This window comes from Aotus nancymaae, unplaced genomic scaffold, assembly GCF_030222135.1.
Source record: "Aotus nancymaae isolate 86718 unplaced genomic scaffold, 86718_ANA_hifiasm-v0.15.2.pri h1tg000090l, whole genome shotgun sequence".
NCBI classification, from domain to species: domain Eukaryota; kingdom Metazoa; phylum Chordata; class Mammalia; order Primates; family Aotidae; genus Aotus; species Aotus nancymaae.
In genome coordinates this window covers 6,355,659-6,381,678 of record NW_026988505.1, presented here as the reverse complement: position 1 = coordinate 6,381,678, position 26,020 = coordinate 6,355,659, and the positions used below count along the sequence as shown (strand labels likewise).

At 51.8% G+C, this 26,020-nt stretch overlaps 1 protein-coding gene across 1 annotated transcript in view; it reads right to left on the bottom strand.

Annotated features, from left to right (window-relative positions):
* Nucleotides 1-19,463, bottom strand: part of ERICH1 (glutamate rich 1) — a 55,346-nt gene extending 35,883 nt beyond the window's left edge. The window contains exons 1-2 of the mRNA XM_012458688.3: nucleotides 19,388-19,463; nucleotides 5,428-5,574 (exon numbers count right to left, since the gene is read on the bottom strand). Of these exons, the coding sequence (XP_012314111.2) occupies nucleotides 5,428-5,574; nucleotides 19,388-19,409 (169 nt within the window). The 5' untranslated portion in view covers nucleotides 19,410-19,463. The remainder of the gene's footprint in view (nucleotides 1-5,427; nucleotides 5,575-19,387) is intronic.
* Nucleotides 19,464-26,020: the final 6,557 nt, after the last annotated feature.

Below are 26,020 nucleotides of genomic sequence, written 5' to 3'. Positions count from 1 at the left end.
GTGAGCACGTAGAGAAAGTGGAACCTTTGTACAAGGCTGGATGGAATGTAAAATGGTCCAGCTGCTGTGGCAAATAATCTAGCAGTTTCTGAAAAGTTAAACATGGAGTTATCATTTGACCCTGCATTTCCACTCCTAAATATAAACTCAAGGGAACCAAAAACATACGTCTATACCAGACCACACAGCAACATGTACATGGATTCTCAGAGCAACGTTACTGACAATAGCTAAAATGTAGAAACAATCAATGTTCATCAACTGATGAATGGAGGAACAAAATGTGGTCTATACATACAAAGGAATATTATTCAGCCTTAAAACACAAAGTTCTGACCCACGCTACAACATAAATGAACCTTTAAACAATTATGCTACATGAAAAAACTCAGACACAAAATGCCATACGTTGCATGATTCCATTTATATGACATGTCCAGAACAGACAAATCTATAGACAAAGAAAACAGATGAGTGGTTTCCAGAGGCTAGAGGGGATGGGGAATGGGGGCCGAGGGGTAAAGGGATAAGGAGTTTCTTTCTTTCTTTTTTTTTTTTTGAGACAGGGTCTTACTGTATTGCCCAGGCTGGAGTACAGTGGCACAATTTTGGCTCACTGCAGCCTTGATCTCCCAGGCCTCCAACTCCTAGCCTCAAGTGATCCACCCACCTCAGCCTCCCAAAGTGCTGGGATAACAGGGTGAGCCACTGTGCCTGGCCAAGGTGTTTCTTTTTGGTATGATAAGAATATTCTGGAATTAGATGGTGGTAATGGAATGGTTGTACAACAGCATCAATATACTAAAAAGCACTAAATTGTATACTTTGAAATGGTTAAGTTGAAATGGTAAATTTCAAGTTACCTTTCTGGGACGCAGACTTATCTGTCTCTGCCCTTGTGACACTACCTTATCATCACAAATTCCCATTTAAGCCAGGGCCAAGTGGTTTTGGTTGCTTGTAATTTAAGGGTCTAAACTGTCAAGACAACTGACCCAAAGACATCAGAGTTACTAGACCAGAGTCTGAACCCTCCGAAATCACACATGTGAGACGATCAAGTCACTGAGGGAATTGAAGCAGGGGCAGTGCCTGCACCCTCGCCCTGGTGGGGTCACCCCTCACAGGCTACAGCTTGCTTCTCTGGGGTGTGCCCACCCGTCCTGACTTTGCACTGAAACCTCCACCCAGAAACGGCTTCCAATGTTCAGCAACAGGTTCATGCACCCAACCTTCTCATTCGCTCCCTAAAAAAAATCATCTTTTAACCTTTGAGACTAGGTCAACTCACATCAGTATTTTGACTTTTAATTCAACATCTTCATATTAAACAGTATCTTACAAATGCCACTGAAATGAAGTAGCTGAATGCTGAAGCTTTGTGAAAAGACATCACCCAAAGGATCACCAACAACTTCAAAGGCCAAGTGCTTTGTCAGAATCACAAAGCACCCAGCCACTTAAAATAAGACATCTTTCAACACCAACTTGAAATAATCATCCTGACATAAAGCTTCGCATATGCCACTGCTGTATGAGTGCATAACTTAGTAAAATAAAACATGAATAGCAATGCAAAGAATTGTCTCCTGATAATTTCAGAGAGAAAAGGAGGTCTTGAAGTGTTTATTTTTAAACATGATTTTAAAAGTGCAAAGTCAATCACTTTAGGCAAGAAAATATGTATCTTCTAGAATGAAACTGGCCCGGAATTTACAGATACTATTTTCTCACTTAGAAATGATCCATCATCCATCTATGCATACAGCTTCAACTGCTTCCATGTAATTTCACCTTGTGACCACTGGATATGTTACGGGTGAACAATCACCGTTGAAACTTTCGTTAGGTTAGAGGAAAGAAAAAGCAAAAATAAAATAAAGACAGAATTTTAAAAAAGATTACAAATGTTGGTTCAGTAAAATTCAGAGAAAAACAGGAAATACTAGGGATGGCCTGCTTCTTGTAAGGCATAACAGTGTCACGCATCCTCCCCATCATCATCTCTGTCAGAGCCGTACGGTGTTACAATCAATAAGCCTATGCAACACACTGTTGCCATCCAGTCTGCAGTTCACACTGGAGTCCACTCTTGTACATCCTATGAGTTGGAGCCAATGTGGAATGAGCTGCGCCCACCATCACAGCATCATCACACAGGGTGGTTTCACCGTCCTACAGAAGTCAACAGTGTCCTACAGAAGACAACTGTCAGATAGTGAAACCACCTGTCTGGGCTCCACCTATTCCTCCCAGGCCCTGGCAATCACTCATCTTTTTAGGGCCTCCTCAGTTTTGCTTTCCCACAGTGCTACAAAGTTGGAATCAGAGTATGTAGCCTTTTCAGAGTGGCTTCTTTCACTTATTAATAAGCGTTTATGGTTCCTTCATGTTTTGTCATGGCTTGATAGTTTATTTCTTTTTGGGCCTGAATAATTTCCCATTTTCTGGATGTACCACCATTTCCTGATTCATTCACTTGCTCAAGGACATCTTCATTGCTTCCAAGTGCTGGCAGTTATGAATAAAGCTGTTGTAAACAGCCACGTGCAGGTTTACTGACGTTTTCCATTTATTTGGATAAACATCAAGGCGCATAACTGCTGGATCACACAGGTAAAGAGTATGTTTAGCTGTGGAAGAAACGCAGCGATGAGATCCTGTTCCTCCAGAGCTCCTGTTCCCTCAGCACCTGCTGCTGTCAGCGTGCTGGATTTTGTCCACTCTAGAAGGTGTGCAGTGGTGTCTCACTCTCCTAATTTGCATTTCCCTGATGATATATGATGTGAAACATCTTTTCATACGATTATCTGCCATCTACATATTTTCCTTGGTGAGGTCCACATCTTTGGCCCATTTTCTTATTAAGTTTTAAGAATTCTTTGAACATTTTGAATAATAGTCCGTTGTCAAATACATCTTTTGAAAATATTTTCTCTAAGTCTGTAGCTTGTCTTTTCCTTCTCTTGACAAGTGTCTTTCACAGAACAGAAGGTTTTAAGTTAATGATGTCCAGGTTATCGACTGGACATCTGCTTATGAATTCTTTCTCTGATTGATCAAGCCTTTGGTGTTGCATCTAAAGAGTCACTGCTGAACCCAAGGCCACCTAGACTGCCTCCCATGTTATCTTCTAGCAGTTTTATAGTTTTGCATTTAACACTTAGGTCTAAGATCCATTTTTTTTTTTTTTTTTTTTTTTGAGACGGAGTTTCGCTCTTGATACCCAGGCTGGAGTGCAATGGCGCGATCTCGGCTCACCGCAACCTCCGCCTCCTGGGTTCAGGCAATTCTCCTGCCTCAGCCTCCTGAGTAGCTGGGATTACAGGCACGCGCCACCGTGCCCAGCTAATTTTTTTTTTGTATTAGTAGAGACGGGGTTTCACCATGTCGACCAGGATGGTCTCGATCTCTTGACCTCGTGATCCACCCGCCTCGGCCTCCCAAAGTGCTGGTAAGATCCATTTTTAATAAGATATTTTTGTGGCAGGTTTAAGGTCTGTGTCTCTATTTTTATGCACTATTGTTGTGCTGGGTGCTTTAAATTGCAAATTCCCCTTGTTCTTTCCTGATACACAGGAAAGCAGGTGACTTCTGTGTACTGAGCTTGTTGTAAAGCACAACCCATTATAAACCTTTATTAGTTCCAGTAGTGTTTTTTGTTGTTTCTTTCAGATTTTCATAACTGCTTTTTCTTTAAAAACTTTAAGTTGATTGAAAAAGTAAGACAATTTCTAACAGGCACAATGGGTAGTGTATTAGCTTTCTAGGGCTGCCACTACAGAGTCCCATACACTGGGTGAATTAAACAAGACATTTGTTGTCTCACAGTCCTGAAGGCTGGAAGTCCAGGATCATGGTCTCAGCAGGGCTGGTTTCTGTCCTCGGCTTGCAGATGCTGCTTCCTCTGCTGTCACAGGGTCGAGCCTCTGTATGTATATGTGTCCTGATGTCTTCTTCGAATGTGGACACCAGTGATAGCGGATTAGGGCACACCCTGATGGCTTCATTTACCCTTAATCACCTTTAGGAGCCCATCTCCAAATACAATCACATTCGGAAGTGCTGGGGGTTAGTCAGGGCTTCAACAGAATTTGCTGGTGGCGGCCGTGGTGGGGGCAACCCAGCCTGTAACAGGTATATTCTTTAAAAGGTAAAACTATGCCCAACAGCAGTCATTTACTCCTTCATCAGAACTTATCTAATACACCAGGAGCTTGTACATTTGCAAATGTTAAGCCATCTGGGAAAAAATGCAGAAAGGGAACACAGAAAACATGGATTGGTCCCATAGGAAGAGTGTGCCTGGAGTAACCCGTATCTAGAAGATGTGAAGGAAACTTTCCTTCTCACTTGTCTCTATCCTGGACCAGAATGGTGTCCATGGCACCCGTCACATCACAGGTCAGACAGGCTTCTGAGCTGGCCTGGAAATGGAATCGCCATGTGGAACATTACATCTGAGGTAAAATGTTTCACAGTGAACGGAGATCTGAGCTGTGGGCCTGGAAGCTGATCTGTGGGATGATGGGGGCTGCCTGCTGAGATCCCACTGGGGCTGTTGTAAGGTCTGTGAAAACTGGAGACCGTGCCACTCTCAGGCACTCAGCTGCCCAGTGAGAGACCACTGCTGAAGAGAGACGAAAGAGACCCCCAGGAACGGCACTCAGGACCCCATGTCTGGCTTTGTGGACTTAGGTGTTTACTGGGAAGCGAATGGACCCTCTCGTCCTCTCTCAGGCTTTGTGGACTTAGGTGTTTACTGGGAAGCGAATGGACCCTCCTGGCCTCTCTCAGGCTTTGTGGACTTAGGTGTTTACTGGGAAGCGAATGGACCCGCTCACATGGGCTGCACCCAGGTGGTCTATTCCTGTCTCTCCGTGGGGGCCTCTCTCTGTCTCACAGGTGAGCGGAGCTGCACTGGGGGAGCCGGAGTTGAGGGGACTCTCAAGGCAGATGATCCTGTGGCCACGAGAGCTTATGTGGGCTGTCATGGGACAGACAATGGCCTAAGACCACGGGCCAAGATATTAGAAGCCTGTCCCTGAGTGGACACAAGGCAACGGGGCCAAGGAGGCCATGCGGGGCCGCTACAGGGACTGGGGTCACGTGTCGTGGCAGGGGAGGTAACTGCTTTCCTCAGAGGACAGGAAAGCTGGGCTGAGCCCCAGTCACAGGCCAATTGCCATCTTCAGAGCATGTGAGTCAGTGAACCCCCAAAAGCAGCACGCTGACCTGGCCTTCTGGGGAGTCCACAGGGGCTTTGGCGGAGCTTGTGTGAGGAGTGGTGCCTGCCCTGCCCTCCTGCTGCAGACTCTCTGCAGACAGAAGCCCAAGGCCCAGAGGACACTCTCCAGGGCGAGTGAGGGTGACGATGGGTGACTAACTTCCATCCCCGAGACCCATCCAAGCTGCAAACAACCTCACCTGTCAAAGGTCGAACAGGCTTCTGTCTCACTTTCTCAGAGGTGACTTTCTTGGGCGGTGTTTGGATGGCCAGCGTCTGGGGCTCCTCCTTTTCTTGGCCGCTTGGAACGTTAGGAAAAAGTCTCTGTAGCACCTTCTCAACAAACACTGTATGGACAACCGATTATAAGAAAAAGAAGAAAATGAACCAGTTACGGCAGTTTATCTGGATCACACATGCCTTTTACTCCACACAAAACAAACATGTGCTGAAAGCACTAACGCAGAACCTAGCCCCTGGTCCTCACATGCTGGGTGCTGCACTCCAGGATGCCCCCACACTGGCCCTCGAAGACCCCCCACCATCCTGCCATCGGTGACCCTCTCCCCAGCGCATCACCCTGCATCCAGGATGCCCCCACACTGGCCCTAGAGGACCCCCCCATTCCGCCATCAGTGACCTTCTCCCCTTTGTGTCACCCTGCATCCAGGATGCCTCCACACTGGCCCTAGGAGACCCCCATCATCCTGCCATTGGTGACCCTCTCCCCAGTGCGTCACCCTGCATACAGGATGCCCCCCACACTAGCCCTAGGGGAACCCCACCATTCCACCATCAATGACCCTCTCCCCAGCGCGTCACCCTGCGTTCAGGTGTCTGTGCACTGCCAGCAGGTGCTGCCTCTGGCCCAGGTCGCTCTGCTCCTCCCTGTGAGGTTCAGGTACACACAGACTGTGACCCCTGTCAGTGGGGGCTGTGGTCCTGGGTGTCAGCAGAAATCAGAACCCCTGACACAAGTGCCTGATGCCTCCAGGAGTAGGGAGACGGGGACCCGGCCTGATGGGGGTGTGTGTAGGGATCTGTCATGGATCCCCTGAGGGAGACACTGGGGGCAGCTTCCAGGTGGGCGGGAGGCTCCGTGGCCCTACATGGCAACGCTATAGCTGAAGGCACACACCATCCTACTTCCGGCCTCTCGGACTCACACCTGTTAGAAATCACCCTGTGAAGGCCCTGCTGTGAAGAACACTACAAGGGTTTCCACCCAGCGCTCACCAGAATTCCCGCGTCCTCCGTGGATGGACCAGGAAAGCCCACACAGAGCTCAGTGGGAGCGGGACACAGCACGATCACGAATACGGGGGCTGCTCACCCGAGTCTCTGCACCCTCACAGCTCCCAGCGAGCGAGCGCAAAGCCTCCTTTTGCTGGGAGACGACCCCCAGCTAAGTGGAAAACATGAACTGAAACGGTGCGATCACCGAGACCCCAGGGGCTTTACGAGTCCTGGCTATGAGAGGGGCCCCATATGCTATTTTCTGAATATGATGTAAAAGCACCACTAGCACAGGACACCTCAAAAGCATGGCTCCCGCACAGCCAGCCGTGGTGAGCGGGTCCCACCCCTGCAGAAAGGCCTCGCCTCAAGCAGCACCCACCCAGAGGGGACACCTCGGCTCTCAGGGAGCAACAGGCAGCCAGCGAAATGCTTTAAAAACGCACTGCAGTGCTCCCAGGTATGTTCAAAAGAAGGTTCCGAGACTTCAGATAAAAATCAAATGGTCACATTTCCTTTAAATGTCAAAGAAGAAAATGTCCTATGCCAGATGACGGAGCTGGTGACAAGCAGAGGAGACAGCAGGCAGAGAAGATGCACTTTACCCACAAATCATCCATGAGCCAACATCTTCACAAACCAGAACAGATTCTAAGATAAAACCATACCCAGCCACCTGGTTCTGCACGCAGGGACAGGGCGCTTGGAGCTGAAGCCTTGCTGGGCCCAGGGCAGCCGACGGCAACCACAGCTGAAGTCCCCTCCCCAGGCCCGGCTGTTTGCGAGTGTCTGGAGCAAAGAAAACGCTATGGAGAAATCCTCCCACCCCCCGCCCCTGCGATGGTCAGAGCCAGGCAATGCTGCAGAACGCCTGAGGCTGAGTAAGAACAAGACAGTCCTGTGGGGCAGCCAGGGCAGGCCCTGAGGAAACAGCTGCACCCAGCCAAACGTCGGATAACAGAGTTCGCTGAAAGAAGGCAGCTGATCCCAAACACCAGCGTACAGACGGGAATGCACTGAGCCTGGCCCCAGGTCACGGCCTTTCAAGGCTTCCTGAGGCAGATTTCTGAGCTACAAGCAACATAAGAAGAATGTGCCTAAAAAAAGAAAGTTAGGGGCATTTTCACTGAGTTCCATCCAGTGCCTGAAATAAGTTACATTTACAGCCTAATTAACACTGGCTCTCCACAAACACGGTTAAATTTCATATTTGAAACGAACATCTCTGATATAGGTGTATGGCCTCTGTCATAAAAATTCTAAAATGGAAGTACATGCCAGGAAGAGTCTAAAGACAGCTGGCTGTAAGTTCACAGAGTGACAGCTGGCGGGGGGTTCTCAGGGATAAGTGACACAGCAGAGGCCACCCTGGGAGTCACAAGCTCCGCCTTCTCAACAAGGCACTCTTCTTGGAAGAGATTTACATGATCCCAGCCTCAAGACCTGAATGCCAGGAATCAATCTGTTAGCTCAGAGTGCAGGGCCCACAGAGCCCCAAGGCCTCTGGGTCTGCAGCCTCTGGGATTTCTGCAATTCCCTTGCATGCCTGCTCAGGCACCGCAGTGACCTGCAGATTCAGGAGGGGTGGTTCCCAGGGCCATGCAGACCTGGGGGGTCCAGGCCACCTGCTGGGGGGTCTGGGCCACCTGCCGAGGCGCCGACAGCCTCCTAAGGAGCTTCCCCGAAGACCACCTAGGCAGGTCCTGGACTTACCTCCCACCGGGAGCCCAGGGCCTGGGGCTACTGCCCAGGCTGAGAGCCTGACCCTCAGGGCTTTGCCAACACTGAAGCTCCAGGCCCGACGAGGCTCAGGGAGGCTGTTTCAACAGTGAGAACTCGGGTTTCTGCTCCACCCCAGCCCTGATTGTGTGAACCCTCATCCAGCAGGCTCCAATCCGGCCCCATCTGCCCTCAGCGCCTCGCTTTTCTCCCATTTTCCTTGTCCTTCATGGTCATGACATTTCTTGGGGCAGTTACTCTCTGGAATTGCTGTAACTTGGAGCCAATGTTCTCAGGGTGACACTGAGGTCATTCCCCTCTGCAGAGCAGCAGATGGGTGCTGGGCTCACACCCTGCTGGGATGCTTCCTTCCACTGACGCCGCCTCGATAGCTTGCAGATGCTGTGAGGTCTCCTGGGTTTCAACCCTCCAAGCAACGCAACTCTCTTTCCTTCATAACGAACACACACCATGGAGGAGATGCCGCGGGACGAGATCCTTTTTCTGCTCAATCTCACCCGCTAATGTGGCATCTGCCTGGGGTCCTGGCGGTAGCGGACGCGGCTGTGGGCTCCTCGGCGGCTTTCTTTCCTCGTGCCTTCCATGTTTATCGTGTGGAATTCTGTAGGGAAGAACTCCCCACACTTGCACATTTATTGAATTGTTATCTTTGTGTTATTCAATACTTTAAGGATTCGTAGATTTATTTATTTATTCCAAGGGCCACCACCCTGTACTGCCCACATGTACTCTGTTGCTCAAAGAGTCCTGGCCCTGGCCACAGAGTCCACCACAATATGGACCCAGAGCCCTCCAGTGTGGAACTGGTGCCCTCCGGCCCACCCACCGCAATGTGGACCCAGAGCCCTCCAGCGTGGACCTGGTGCCCTCTGGCCTGCCTGTGCAATGTGCACTCAGCACTCTCCAGTGTGGACTCAGCACTCTCTGGCCCACCTGCCGCAACGTGGACCCAGTGCCCTCTGGCTGCCCGGCCCTCCCATGAGCACACAAGGCCCCACGAGGTACCTCAGGCTCACCTTGTATTTCCTCTGCCAGGGCCTGGAACCAGCCCCTTCTCCGAGGAGCCCGACATTTAGAAAGCAGGACCGGGCCCAGGTAGGCACCTTGCTCCTCCTGCCTTCTGAACACAAAATTGAATCATGCCAGTCCTTGAAAATCACCAACTACTCTGCACAAATGAGGCTCTGGAGGGACAGGAATGTCCTGGGCACCCTCAGAGACAAGTGAAACGTCGAAGAGGTAAATGCAGGCCACACAGACACAACAGTTGGCAGGACGCTGAGGTGCCCGCGAGGAAGGACAGGGATGTGCACCCGCGGCACACCAGTGTCACCCCCGCAAGGAAGGACAGGGATGGGCACCTGTACCCATGCCGGAGTCACCCTTGCGAGGAAGGACAGGGATGCGCACCCGCGTCAGCGTCACCCCCACAAGGAAGGACAGGGATGGGCACCTGCACCCACGCCAGCGTCACCCCAGCCAGGAAGGACAGGGACGCGTACCTGCACCCGCGACAGCGTCACCCCCGCCAGGAAGGACAGGGACGCGCACCTGCACCCGCGCCAGCGTCACCCCCACAAGGAAGGACAGGGATGCGCACCTGCACCCGCGACAGCGTCACCCCCGCCAGGAAGGACAGGGACACGCACCTGCACCCGTGCCAGCATCACCCCCACAAGGAAGGACAGGGACGCGCACCTGCACCCGCGACAGCATCACCCCCGCGACAAAGGACAGGGACGCGCACCTACACCCGCGACAGCATCACCCGGGACACACAGGACCACACAGCTGAATCTGGGATAATAGACCAGGGTGCCAGGAATAGCTGCAACTACTTAAGAATGCAGGAAAACATGGTGCTTAAAAATCTTCAGCAAATAACACAATTAAGGTATAGAAATTCAGCCCTTAAAGTTTTCACACGGCCATGCTATTCACGATGGTCAACATAGTCCTACAGCTGACATTCCATCCATGGGAAAGACAATGCTCCTTTTCAAATTCAAACCTGAGCACAGTCATCAAGAAAAACTAAAGCAAGAAGAAAAACTTTCAGTATTCTAAACTGGTTTAAATGTTTCGCGAACCCCAGTGGCTGTAGGGATGCCATCCTGCACGGTGTTCTAAAATCTCACCAAGGAAAATGTCTCTCCTGGCGGACCACACAGTCCTGGAGCCACCATGGCTGCTCCATCGCTGGAACGAGCCCGAAGCCACTCCGACCTCTGCTACTTCTTGCAAACCTTGTTACAGAAAAGATGAGCCTCCCCCACACAGGGCTTCACTGACAGGAGTTACAGCACGACTTTGATATTAAATATCAGCAAAGGCTGGTTCTGTGTCATATTATCCATGACCCCTGAATTATTCACAGAGCGTCCTGTAAATAGGCACAAAAACAGATGATCTCAAATAGATGTCAAAATGGATATCTCATTATAAAGCAGGAGTCTTTGTCTTCAACAAGAATTTTAATAAATCTTAATCCAATTTAATACAAACATCCAGGTATCTAAAAATAACTTTGCTGACAAATATATACCTCTAAATACCTATAGCTGCTAAAATATAAATCATAAAGTACTTTTAAAAAATATAATTTTAACTTTTAAAAATCATTTTAAAAGAGCAAGGTTTAAAAAGCAAAATTAAATATTAATAATTACTTTCCATCCATTAAATATTAATAATCAATTTCTACCAACTAATCTATGGCAGATTCATAGATGAGTTTCACTTCCTCCCAGCTCTGGAGAAGGCTGGGTGGAGGTGGGGCCTGGGAGAGACCCCATGTTTAGCGTGGCCATGGCACCACTCGGGCTTAGCGTGGCCATGGTGCCACCTTGGTTTAGCGTGGCCATGGCACCACTCGGGTTTAGTGTGGCCACGGTGCCACTCGGGTTTAGTGTCTGAGCTGACAAGTGCCGCGTGTGTGGACTCCACGGCCCCCAAACACCTGGCCAGGCACTCAGGGCTTCACCACCAGTGCTCACGCGGTTTATTTACACAGAAATAATTGGCAGTTTAGACCAAAACCATGTTACGTGGCACTGACACCCTTGCTGGATCTCAGAACCAACAGAGAAATGACACGAGAACCCCACGAACTGCTGGTGGTTTCCTGCAGACGTGTACACAATTCTGCAAACACAGTCTTCCAACAGGCCAGCTCTACTTGGTGACTGATACTGAAAGCCGAACATAAATGAAGGGTTTTTTCCTTCCTGAATAACAGTGAAGCATTTATCATTTTTGCTTTGTTGAAATGCTCCTTTTTGACCTGATGTATTTTTACCTAAGTGTGTATACGTTTATGTGTTGCAGATGGAGGGTGAAAAAAATTGTAAATTAGGTAAACTCGGGGTTAAAAGCCTCTTTTCTGTTTAATTAGTAATGTGTTGAAAACAAAAGAACCCATAAAAACAGAGCTGGACGAATGGGTGCAGCAGGAACTCCCGGGCCCTGGGTGCTGTGGGACCTAAATCAAAGTGCTTTGTGGTCACGACTCCACGTCTGTCAGAGACTGAGGCTGGCTCTGTTCTCCTTCCCGCACCTCATCAACGTGCTCCGCTTCCAGCAGAAGAGCAAGTTTTAACTTGAAACTCTAGTGCCCATCAAAAAGCAATCACCAGAAAATAATAAGGCAGAGGACTGTTTAATGCCAATCGAAAAAAACAACCTGCAGGAAAACAAATTACCAAGCAGGCCAAGCAATCAGCACCGAGAGATGAGAGACACGACAACAGAGGCTAAGGCCACGAAAAACACCCCATCGGAAATTAACATGCCACAACGCCCTGCAGAAATGAGTCCTCTCACAGGGGAATTCAGTTACTCTGATTTAATTCTCAGAAAGGACTGCTGCCTGCACTAGCTATTTCAAGTTAAAGACGTAGCCAAATAGCAATAAAATCTTTCAGTAAAGTGTTCTTTGGAAATTAGATATTTAGGAAAATCTGTAAATATATGTACCTCAAAAAGAAACAAAGTCTGACCGCTGGAAGTGACCCTATTCAATTCTAAACTCTTCCTAAATGCAGTTGCTGAATTTAAAATCTAACAGTTGGATATAAAACTCTTGGTGCTGGAAGAGATTAGAAATAATGATAATTGGTGATTTTCTAAAATTTAAAACTTTTGCTATGATCCATATAAACTGGTGTCTCTTGGAAAAGTGTAACTTTCAGAGAATACGTCTGCAGCTTATTTGGGGATATGAGGAATCAGATCAGTTCAAAAGTACCTATTTCAAAATATGGATGCTCAGGGGAAGCTGTAAAACTGACAGGGCCACACACTTAAAGGAATTCAACAAAATAGAAGAGACCACAAATATTCCCGCGTGACTTTAAAATGTGACGTTTTCATATTCCAGTGTAGGAGAAAACCATACCGACGTGGTCTGGACATGTCCCCTGCGAATCCCATGGCAACATGTGCGCTCCAGTGCTGAAGGTGGGGCCTGCTGGCAGGTGTCTGGGGTGTGGGCAGATCCCATGGATGGCCTGGTGCCCTTCTCGCGGTGATGAGCTCTTGGAGACCTGGCTGCGTGAAGAGGCCAGGACTTCCACCTTCTCCCGCTCTCCCTCCCTTGCCACGGGACGCTGGCTCCGCTCTACCTTCCCCAGGACTGGAAGCTTCCCGAGGAGGCCTCACCAGAAGCGGGTGCTGGTGCCATGCTCCCTGAACAGCTTGCAGAACTGTGAGCCAAGTAAACCTCTTTTCTTTATAAATTACCCAGCCTCAGGCATTCCTTGACAGCAATGCACAACAGAGTAACACTCATACAGAACAAAATTGGTTTATAACATTCCTTTTTAGTTTCCACTTAATAGACTTATAAATGGAAAAGTGAATTAGATTTTGAAACAAGAGTTGGCAGGCTTTTAACATCATATTTAAATGAAAAACTTCTAACTGAAAACAAGACCAGAAATTCATTAGTAGAAATTTCCGCCCTGGCCAGCTTTGAGGTGCTTGCTTGCTGCCTTCTTCACCTGTCATGTTACAGAAATCGCCCAAAACACTTCCACTAAAACCACAAAACACACACGCACCACATTATTTCATCAGCTTAGAGAAATAACAAAATTCCGCTCTCTCAGTAAACAGCAGCTCTAGCTGATCTCTTCTTCCTCCTACATCTGCCTATCTCGTTTTAACAGGCGTTTGAAATTTAACATTTCTTAGGGTTACTGTATGTCTTGAAAATCTGATAGTTTGAATTTTCTTTTTCAGTAAAAACTATGTTTAAATGCCTTATGAAAATATGCAGACCCAGCCACGGCTTTCTTTAAAATGAAAATCACTGTGGGATTTTTCATTTTTCATTTTTATCCCTATAATAAGGCAAGGTATCTAGCCTTGGACCATAATCTAGAAATAAAGGAGTAAGCTGGTAATAGCATTATATGACTTCACAAGAAAGAAAAGTTCAGTGTGTTAATTCGGTGAGTGGCAGGTTCTTAAGGAGCTTTGTAACAGAATGACAAATGGAAAAATAATTGGCTAATATTGAAGCAGAAGTGGGCAAGCTTTCTGAAACATCAACAGAAAACAAGTGCTCAACATCAAACCAGAAACAACTCTCAAATGGGACATCACTAGAACCTCACACCATGACTGATCTGACATGGGATCTTCACATAGGAGGGGAAAATACACCGAACAATCATTAGATGAACACAGATCGCTTCTCCTACAGGGCGGCAATGATCCCTGTCCAGCTCTGCAAAGAGCCCCATACAAGTGGCCAGAATGAAAGTCAGCCCAACAGAGTCACCAGGTACCCAACCAGGTTGACGCCAGGCTGTAAGAAGGAAAAGGGGCATCTTTCCAATGGAAACAAATCCGAACCGGCACCTTCAGCTCAGAGACTCCAAGAGAGATGCGGGCGTCACAGGTAAGTTGTAAGGTATGGCTGGGAGATGCACACACCACACAGGCAAACACCCAGACATGCATGTACACACATCCGCACACAGACACGTGTACGCAGGCATGGCACACACAGGCACACACAACACACAGGCACACAGGCAAACAACCAGACATTCAGGTACACACATGGCCCATGCAGACACATGTATGCAGGCACGGCACACGTGTTTGCACACACAGGCACACAGGCAAATACCCAGACATGTATGTACACACATGCCGCACGCAGACATGTGTACACAGATATGGTACACACAGGTGCACACACATACACACACACAGGGACACAGGCGAACACCCAAACATGTACACACACACTGCACACAGACACGGGTACACAGGCACAGTACACACAGGTGCACACACAGGAACAGAGGCAAACACCCAGACACGCATATACACATACTCCCAACGCAGACACATGTATGCAGGCACAGCACACACAGGCACACACACATACACACAAACACCCAGATATGCATGTACACACACGCCCCACGCAGACACATGTACGCAGGCACAGCACACACAGGCACATGCACATACACAAAGACACACAGGTAAACACACAGGTGCATGCACATACAGGCAAACACCCAGACACACATGTACACACATGCCCCATGCAGACACGTGTACATAGGCACAGCACACACAGGAGCATGCACATATGCACACAATGGCACACGTCCATGCACACATGCAAACACCCAGATAGGCATGTACACACATGCCACATGCAGACATGTATAAACAGGCACAGCACACACACACAGGTGCATACATACAGACACACACAGGCACACAGGTGAACACCCAGACACACAGGTGCACACACACGCACACACACAAAGACACACACAGGTAAACACCCACACATGTACACACGCCATATGCAAACACACATACGCAGGCACAGCACACACAGGCGCACACACATATGCACACACAGGCACACATATATGCACACACAGGTGAACACCCTGACACACATGTACACACATGCCACACAGACACGTTTATACAGACACATCATACAGAGGCGCACACACATACATGCACAGGCACACACAGAGGCAAACAGATACCCATGTACACATACACCACATGCAAAACATCATACACACCATGCAGGCACACACACACACTACACAGAGACATACACACCACACATAGGCACACAGGCAAACAGATACCCATGTACACACACACCACATGCAAAACAACATGTACACACACCATGCAGGCACACACACACACCACACAGAGAGATACACACCAAACACATGCATTCACTCACATGCACATACACTACACAGGCATATACACATGTACAGACATGCGTACACCACAAAGGCACACACACGCCTGCACAGATGTACACACACAGGCATGCACACAGATATGCATGTACACAATATCAGACATGCACACGAACAGCGGCACACACACATGAACATTGACAATATGCACACACAAGCTTAGAGACCCACACATACATGCAGACACACACAGAAACCCCTCCCTGACTACTAGAGCTGCAGGAATTCTGGCACCAGCGCCAGCACTGTGGACAGCGCCACCGATTCCTGGTGTGTGAAGTTGGGGCAGGAGAAACTGGAAGAGGACAGGGAGGTGGCAAACAGGAAGTGTGACTGCTCACAGCGAGGCGCTGGCAGCTCCAACTTCATCTGAGGAGTCTCAGGAACACAGAGCCCACCCACCTGCTGCAGAACCCCCTGGCCCTGGAGGACACACCTGCAAGGGCAAGTGAGGCCGTCCTGTGGGCAGAAGTCACAGCAAGAATGAATTCTTATTAAAAAGCAAACAAGCATCCTGAGCTCCAGCACACGTCCCCCCAGGCTGACACCAGGCTGGGTGCCTCCTGGGAGGAGGCCTTTGGGACGGGGCTCTGTGGCCTTCTCCACAGAAGGCCTAACCAGGCCAGCAAGGCCATGCCAACAACATGGAGCCCTTGGACCTCTCTCCTCGACATGAGCGGCTGGCACTGCTGAACCACCTACATGGGAAGCTGCAGGACAAGGAGTCAAAGGACTGGCATTGGGGTGCAGTGAGCCAAATGGAGGGGGCACTGCGGGGCAGGGACTGCTTAAATCCCCTGGCACATCCCCTCACCACACACATGGCAGCAGGCGGTGAGGACGGGAGAGAGGAAGCAGCAGGACCGCCTGGCACTCCTCTGCCTGCTCAGGGCCCAGGACAGGGCTCCTACCCCCACAAGGCTGTGGTCCTCACCCCAGCAGCCAAGGATCGCCTCCACCCAGTAAGTCCCATGCAAGCTTTGCCTCCTCTAGAAACATCCCTAAAGCACATATGGAGTTGGGGAGAGGACCAGAGCCACACCCCACATAAAGACCAATGACCAGGGAGGAGGCTCCGCAGGCCCAACACCACCACCACACCCAGGGAGCAGTGATACAGTCAGCGTCTCCAGAAGGGAGCAAGGTCCCGCATGCCTCTGCTCACCAACACAAGAGGCCTGGACAGGCACCGGGAGCCATCCAGGGAGGAGGAAGCAGCAAGGTTCAATCTGCCAACGCTGGGCGCAGTCACTCCTTGCAGGAGTTACCCGGGCAGCTCCTAGGGCCCTCACCCACCGCAGCAGGCCGCTTCCTTGAGGAGCACGCTGCCCCTGGGGGATCTGTGACACTGGGGATCTCCCTAGTCCACTGCAACCCCACTCCAGGCTCCCAGACCACTGGCTCCCCTGCAGGCCAGAAACAGTCCGACCCGAGCTAGCACTTCATTACAGGTCAGATATCACCCAATCTCCCCAGGTAGAACGGCGGCCACGGCGCCCTTCCCCTTCCTGGGACCCTCTTCAATGAGGAGAGCCATTCATGGTCGGAGCTGCACAGCACCTTTCAGGGGCTTGCAAAGCTAGTGCTGTATATACACTAGCATAACATAGAGCACATATGACAAAGTTTCACTCAAGCAGTGCTGCTTCAAAGGCAACACATTCTTCCTATTAATCCTGAAGAGTTCTGCTACACCTGGTTACGGGGAAACTGTTGCATTAGCGGGTTACATTGCCTAGCAGAAACAATCTAATTCCAGGAAAAAAAAATGCTTAGAATCACTGCCTCAGCCTGATGCCACCCTTCCCACCTCATGTCTCCTGGTCTGTACCAGAGCCAGGCAGGGGAAAGCACGGGCCCCTGGACATGTCCTCTCAGCAACCACTGTCCTGACCCCAGGCACAGCCTCAAAGCAAAGCAGAGCTTCACTTAGCTCAGGGAGGGAGGGATGCCATGCCTGATTCCCTGCTGCAGCCAGGGCCTGAGGGGCTCTGCCATGCTCAGCAGACACTCAGCCAACACCCGGTGGTGAATCAACGATGCCAAGTCAGAGTTCTGTGTGGAGTCTGCTCCAGGAGAGGCACACCTGCTTTCTCTCCCACCATAAACCATGGTGCCCAACCCCCAACTACAACTACCACACGACCATGAGCTGAACCATCGGAAAAGCAACATCTTGGAAGAGGGACACACCAAGCCCCGTTCCCTCCTCCTGACACGCATTCCCCTAACTTCACTCGGCACAAGCTGCACAGAAGGGAAATGGCTCTAAATAAGATACGCACCCCAGTTTCCTGTTCCATCAGGTCACAAATGTTGGGAAGTTTCATTCCAGCGAAATCCTCCCTTCAGTGTTTCTCAGAGCCTAAGTGCCTCTCAGCAGATGCGCTCTTCAGGCGATCTTGAGGAAGACACACAGAAAACTAGTATTTTGTTTTCCACCTACATTTTATACTTTTGGGATTTATTGACCCATCCTTCCAACCACAATGTCCTTAAACAACGTAAATGTACTTGACCATTCTGTCACATATCCAATAGGAAAAGAAAGCTGTTTCGAGGGAAGATGATTAGTGAATGACTAAAACAATTAACAACTCTCATTCACTTTAATTTAGTGAGTGGAGAAAGGTTTTTTTTAAGTTGATTAGGTACATTACAGATGATATAATAATTTCTTGCAATAAAGAAGAGCATTTATTTCAGGCTTAGAAGAGTTACAAACACTTGAAGGAATGTAAGAGAAGACTGTGCTACGGTTTAAAACGAGGAGAAAGCCCGAAGTAGCAAGAAGCCCCCCACCACGAAGGCGGGGACAGCTTTGGAGGCAGCTAGCTGTCCTGTCTGCTCCTAAGAACCTCGACACTCAATTAACCCTCTGCCAGCCCTACTTGCAGGAGAGGGTCAGGAACAAGGTAGTTCTGGTGCTCATTAACCCACGTGAATGTCCATTCTGGAGCCTACCATCTGATTGCTTAAAAACTAGTAAGTCATTTTAACCTGTGAGCTGAGCACGTGACAACCTGCGGGCCCTAAAGGACAAGGGGGAGTCCAAGTGCACCGCTTCCTACAAACGAGTTGAGACTATGTTTTTCTCCATGTTCTGCCTCACTGAGAAATTTTTTTATGCGATTGTTTTATAACTATAGTTGCCACTGTCTTTTCATTTCAAAGGGAAAAACATGATTATCAATTTTAAACACAGGGAAGGAAAAACGCATCAGGCCCGAATTAATCCAAGTAGCACGAGATTCATATCGAAAACCGCCAGTCTTTTCATTACAATGATGATTACAGGGTGAAGGTGATGAGCTGGGGTTTACAGGAAGCAGAAGCACGCTTTGTTTCCTAACACTTCCGTTCTGAGGCCAGGCCAGGTTAACCAGTTCCATTTATTCTGCTCCTGTCTTTGGTACTGATTAATACTATCACGGAAGTTAACAAGCACTAGGATGCGCCCCACAGCTAGGGGCCACGGAAGGTAAACATCGTGACCTCCGTCTCTCAGATGAGAACGCCGAGGGTCAGGGAGGTACTGCTACACTTTTTGGTGAGGCTGCGGGAGCCAGCTGCAGCCCCACCCCGGAGCCCTGGGCTGGGACCCCTCTGAAGAGCTGAGCGGCCCCCACTGACTCACTGACACGCGCTCTGCCGAGAACACGAACCCCAGGCTGGGCTCGCAGCCCAGGCCCGCAGACACTAGGTGCGGCCTGGCAGGGTGAGCCTGTCCTCACTCCCGGACCGGCCAGCAGCCCTGCAAGCAACCACGCGGGCGAGGGTTGGGCCGCGGACCGTGGTCGGGGTCTGGGGTGGGGCCTGGAGAGAGGCCGGGGTCGGGGTCCCGAGTCAATACCGCGGTCTGAGCCGAGAGCTAGGTCTGCGGTCTGGGAAGAAGGCCTCCGCGCTGCCCTGCACCTACCGTGCTTCCTGTGCGCCGCCATGCGAGACCGTGGCCGCCGACTGCCGCCAACAGAGCCCGGACCTGACCCGAGCGACGTGCGCTTCCGGGTTCGGTCCTCCTGGGCCCGCCCACAACAGCAGGAATGCCCAATCCGGATACGGGACCCTGCCACGGGCTGTCAGTCAACACGCCACGGCCGTGGATTGGCTGATATCGAGTCTGTGGGCGTGTCGCGGGGGGCTCCAGTCCCGCCTCTGGGAGCCTTGCTGCGGAGCATGCGCGGAGGAAGAGCTGAGGGGGCGGTGGCGCCGGTTCTCTGTGGCCTGAGGACGCCGTGGGAGAGCGAGCAGAGCCCGCTCTACGCGGTGGCAGAACTCTGGGGGCGAACGCTAGGAAGGACGCTGTGGAGAAGAGGGCAACGGAGGGCTCCAGAAAAGATGCGCCCAGCCCCAGCCCCACGCGTGCACTCGCGGGTCCCCAGTCCCCGCATCGCCCCTGGCCACCTGCCGGACTCAGGGAGTGGTCAGGGCGGTGCCCCCGGCCCCCGGGCACCCGCCGGACACAGGGAGTGGTCAGGGCGGTGCCCCCGGCCCCCGGGCACCCGCCGGACTCAGGGAGTGGTCAGGGCGGTGCCCCGGCCCCCTGGCACATGCCGGACACAGAGAGTGGTCAGGGCGGTGCCCCCGGCCCCCGGGAACCCGCCGAACTCAGAGAGTGGTCAGGGCGGTACCCCCAGCCCCCGTGCAGGTGCCGGACACAGAGAGTGGTCAGGGCGGCGCCCCCGGCCCCCGGGCACTTGCTGGACTCAGGGAGTGGTCAGGGCGGTGCCCCCGGCCCCCGGGCACGTGCCGGACACAGGGAGTGGTCAGGGCAGTGACCCCGGCCCCCAGGTACGTGCTGGTTACAGGGAGTGGCCAGGGCAGTGGCCCTACCTCATCCCCGGCCTGCCGGACCCCTTCTTGGCTCCCTTTTCCAGCTTCCAGGGCTTCTGCCCTCCCGCTCCACTCCCTCAGGACTGTCCTCCTTGAATTCATTTCTTCCAAAACATTTCCCAAGTGTGTACCAGGCGCTGTTCCTCATGTGTGAAGTCTCAGGAGGGGACTCCAGAGAGATGGATGTTTTGGAGGAAAATGAAGCGGGCAGGGCCTAACTGGAGAGTGATGGGCACGGATGTGAGGTAGGCGGGAGAGCAAGACCGGGGTACCCAGGGAAAGAGAGCCTGCAGGAGGGAGACAATGTCCCAGGAGAAAGGCCGCCCTGTTTGTATTTGGAGACCAGAGGTAAGACCAGGATAAGGGAAGCTCAGATCAGGAGGAAAGGAGACCCCAGGCCCAGGCAGGGTCTGCATGGAGCTCGATAACTTTGCATGTTCCCAGAAGCAGGTGGAAATTGTTACAGGATGCATAGCAGAGGGTGAAATGATCTGATGCACTTTCTTCATTTTGGGGGTAAACAGGGTCTCACTCTGGCCCAGGCTGGGGTGCAGTGGTGCCATCACAGTTCACTACAGCCTCCAGCGATCCTCCCACCTCAGCCTCCCAATGTGCTGGGATGACACACATGAGCCACTGTGTGCGGCCTGATGTACATTACGAAGAAGTCATTTAGCCTTGTGGTAGGAATAGAGTTGTGTGGGAGGCAGCCTCAGACCAGTTTTTGTCCACTGCAATAAGAGATGCTGACAGCTCGCATCCAAGTGGTGGCACTGGAGGTTCTAGGGGGCTAGTTGGATTGTGGATGTGTTTTAAGGTAAAGCCAGAGAGATTTTCTGATTGATCAAATCAGGCTGTGATAGAACAGGAGAAAGGCAGAATGGCTCTAAGTGTTTCATTTGGAAACTGGAAGGCTGGAGGTGCACAGAGGGAGTGGAGAGCCTTCTGGGGGCTCTTCGTTGGGTGATAGTATGCAGTTTTACACGGGTCAAGTTTGAAGAGCTCATAAGCTAAGAGATCATGAAGGGAGCAGGTGTGAACAGAAAGTGGTCCCACAAATGAGCCCCGAGGGGCTCTGGCCTTTGAGAGGTGGGGGGAGGAGGAAGCCCCAGTTGTCACATATGAAGGGTGGCCAGGGAGAAAAGGAAGGTCCTGAGGCCAAGTCAAAGGACAAACCATTCATCTCCAATGATGTGGATGGGGCAAGAGGAGGATCAGTGATAGATGGTCAGATCTGTTAAGGGCAGGGGCCATCAGCAATCTTGGTTACAGGAATTTTGTTGGAGTAGTAGAAGTAGAAGCTTGGTGGAAATTCATAGGATTTCGAGGAGAAGCTAAATACATCGACTGTACACCATTCTCTGGTGGGACCATGCAAATGGGGCAATAGCTGGAGGGTTTTCAAAGACAGAACACACACACACACACACACACACACACAGAGAGAGAGAGAGAGAGAGAGAGAGAGAGAGAGAGAGAGAGAGAGAGAGAGAATGTGACCTGATGAAATTGCTATTGAAGTTGAGTGATGCAGGAGGGAAGCAATGCCTGTAATGAGGCTGTGTCTTGAGCCTGTTCTGCATCATTCTCACCAGCATTCAAGCCCACTGTGGACTCTCCCATAACAGAATCCTCCCCGAAAATATGTATTTTTCTCCAGCCCTGTTTCTTCTATCTCTTCCACACCTAAACTGGTTGAAAGAGTTGACTACAAAGCCAGTCTCCAGTTTGATGTCTTCCATGGACTCTGACCTCCTTCAACTTTTCTCTCTACCCCTCCACTGTACCTGCTCCTGCCAAAGTCCCCAAGGGCATCCACGTCCCCAGCCCCAGCACACAGTTCTCAGTAAACATGTAACACGCTAAGGCCTCCCGGAAGTGTCAACCAATTGCTGAGCCAAACTTGGGAGTTGCTGGTGATGCTCCTCTTCCTCTCTTCCTGAATAACCCATCCAGAAAAATCACATCAAGCACATTCTACTTGCAACATGTCTTACTTCCACTGATAAGTTTGTGTGTTCATCATCTGTCACTAGGATTTCTCCAATCCCACTCTTGTTTCCTCACTCCCACCCTACCGCTATCTCTTCTCGTAGCAGCCCAAATCGTCATTTTAAAACCTCACTGCTATCCAAAAATCACTCAGTGTGGACCATCACAGCAACACGACCATGAAGAAAAACCACACGAAAACCACACGTTCACATCAATAGATGCAGACAAACCACTCAACAAAATCCAGCACCCATTCGTGATTTAAAACCCCAAAACCCTCAGCAAACTATGATTAGAGGATAGTTTCTTCAGTTTGTTAAGGGACACCTACAAAACCCTTCAGCTAACATCATACTTAACAGCGAGGAATTAGAAGCTCTCCCAGTAAGATCCAGAAGAGGGCAAGTCTCCCCTCTCACCACTGCTGCTCACTGTCACATGGAAGTTCTGGCCAATGCAATAAGACAAGAAAAGGAAATACAAGGTATATGGATTGGGAAGGGAGAAATAAAAGTCTTTGTCTGCTAATGACATGATTGTCTTACGAAGGAAATCTCTGTCCTGCTCAAAATCCTACATCATAATTCATTGTATAGAGGATATAAATCAAAGCCCTTACAATGTCCTGAAAGACCCCCTGAGTTTTTCTCCAGTCACAATCATGCTGTCCTTCTTTTCTCCCTCAATTTCAGTTATTCTGACTGTTCAGCTGAAGAAAATGCGGCCAGGCATGGTGGCTCGTGCCTGTTATCCTAGCACTTTGGGAGGCAGAGGCAGGAGGATCACAAGCCCAGGAGTTGGAGACCAGCCTGGGCAGCTTAACAAGACCCCATCTCTACCAAAAATACAAAAAATGAGCCAGGCGTGGTGGCACACACCTGTATGTAGTCTCAGCCACTCAGAAGGCTGAAGTGGGAGAATCACCTGGGTCAGGGAAGTTGAGGCTGCAGTGAGCTGTGACAACACCACTGTACTCGTCTGGACAACAGAAGTGAGACCCTGCCTCAAAAAAAAAAAAGGCAGCAAGTCCTTCTATCTCCCAGGTCTTCAGGCCTGCTCTTATCTCCCTAAATCCTGTTCCCAGGGCCATGGCAGAGGCGCCCTCTGACTCCCTCATGGTGCATTCCCTGCTGATTGGCCTTTGGACTCTGTTTGAAGCTTTGGAAGGTGCTCAGCTGGGGGAGTGGGGTGGGCGGGAGCAGCCCTCAGTCACCGGGCCCTCAAAGCTGAAAAGCTGTCCAGCGTCCCGATGCCGAGGTGTACTCCAAGCTGCTCCCCTTAGAGCACCTCCAGTAGGATGGGGCCCAGTGCCCACAGGAACAGCCGGGTGTTACCATGGCCTCCGGAATGTCCCCTCCTGCCCAGCCTCTCTCTCCCGACTTCCTGTCTCTAGCTTCCTGGGATTAATCTCCCAATTGAACCACCTGCACCCAAATCCACATCTCAAAACCTGCTTGTGGGAGAACCCAGGGGAAGATTTAATAACGACGTCCTAAGAAAGTGCTTTCCTGTTGTCACAAACCATATTGGTTGCCCTTTTCACATTCACCAATAACACCCCGTATGTTTCCTTCAGAGAAGTAATTATAACTTGTAATTGTCTGTTCCTTGGGTAACTTCTGGGTGGACCCCTCTCCAGAATGAAGGCTTCATGTGGTCATGACTGGGGCGTTCTGTGCTGCTCACACACTGAGAACACATGAGAGGCCGTCAGTACATTTGTGTGATTTTGTTATTCCTGTTGCATGAAAGAATAAACAGACTTTTTTTTAAGGTGAAGGGATATGGACGAAATGAGCGGAGGAAAGCAAACGGAAAGTAAACTGTGAAATGAAAATAAATTGGGCTGGAATCTCTTCCTGGTTGAGGTTTGGGCGTTGAGTCCACCGGTGTTTGACAGTGGAGACCAAACACTCAGAAGAAATGGACAGGGCCGGACCATCCACCTTTCTACCCCCTCCTCATTTAGCACTCCGCTTTGGAAATAACTGCAACTGTTGAATATTTGAGTGATCAATTACATGGAAAATTCTTAGAACCTGTTTTCTGTTTAAAGATCTCGGAATTTCTGGAAAGGATAGGTTTGTCCCATTCAAAATATTTGGATGACATGATTCCATTCTAACTCCCATCCATCTTGCTATATGGTTTGTTTTCGCATCTTTTATCTCATTTAAATGCCATCACCATGCAGTTGGACATGCTGAAAAGTACATTTCTGCCTTTGCGTTAAACCGGGGCTGAGAGACTGGCCCGGGGTCGGTGCCCACCCGGGATGGACCCTGCCTCGCCCGCCCGCGCGCGTCTCGCTCCCGCCTCCTGCTCCTGGACGCGCAAACCCAGGACTCTGAGAGGGTCGGTGAAAACGTGGCCAGTGTGGCCGATCTTCCCGGCTGTGAGGTGGTCAATCTGCTTCTCCCGTGTGGATTCTCCCTCTTCCTCCGCTGTGCGGTCCTGAGGCCGCTCGCAGCAAACCCAGACGGCGGGCGCCGTCTGAAGGCGCTCCCTGTGCCCGCACCCGGTCAGCCACGAAAGGGGACTCTCCGGGGTCTGGGGCCGCCGCCGGCACGTCCACCGAAGGGGAGCGCGCGGTGGAAATCGGGGGAGGTTCCGCCTCCGGCCCCCGCGCGGTGGCCGCGCCTCGCAGTCAAACCCGTCGCCGGCGCCCCGCGCCTCCCTCGCCCGCGTCCTCCCCGCCACACAAGCCCCCTGGGCGCCTAGCAGACCCTCCCCTGAACGCGAGTCCCTCGCTCCAGGACGCCCGCGCGTCCCCAGTCGCGGCCACGAAAGGCGGACCCTCCCCGGGGCGGCCGGAGTCACCACGGCCTCCCGCCTGTCCCCTCCTGCCCGGCTGCTAACTTCGGGGCGCGGGGATTGTGGCCCGCGCGCGCCGCGGAGACCGCGGGTTTCCCGACCGCAGCCCCGCGCCCGGGCTGTCCCCGGGTGACCCGCGCAACAGTTGGGGCCGGCGCTGCCGGGCTGTCCGCGCGCTCCCCGAGCCCGGCCCTTCCCCAGCGGGAGCCGCGCGCCGGCCGCCCCCCAGTGCGCCGGTGCCTCCCCGGGCTCCGAGTGCGCAGGCGCCGGCCGTGAGGACCGACCGTGCGCCGGGCTCGAGCGCGGTCTGAGCGCGCGGCGGCGGCGGCGGCGGCTGACGGACGGACGGACGGACGGACCCCGACCGGCGAGCCCTAGGAGCCCACGGCCTGAGGAGGGGCCGCGTCGCCATGTCGCCCCGCACCTGCTGAACCGGGAGCGCCCGAGGATGTCCGCGCTGAGGAAGGTGCGAACCGCCGGGGCCGCGGGGCGCGGGGAGCCGGGCGCAGGGCGGCAGAACCGTCGAGGCGGGGAGGGGGCGGCGTGTTGGAGCCGCGGGGACGCGGCGAGGGCGTCAGGGCGGGGGGCGGGGCCGAGTGGGGGTCGTGCCCTCCGCCGGGACCGGAGCGCGGGGACCCCAGGAGCAGCCTGTGCTCGGGGGTCGGGCGTTGCGCTCCTCGCCGGGCTTCGCGCAGCACCGGCTGTGCTCGTGGGCGCCGGGACCCCGGGCTCCCAGGCGCGGGAGCGGACGGGCCGCGGAGGTGTGAAATGCTCCGCTTCCGCTCCCCGAGCGGAGGGGGCACTGCCTGGGGGGCGCCGGCAGGCCGTGGCTACGCGCCCAGCTCCGGTGAGGCGTGGGGGCGGCGGGCAGCTAATGGCACCCCTTCCCCCAGCGCAGGTGGACAAGCCG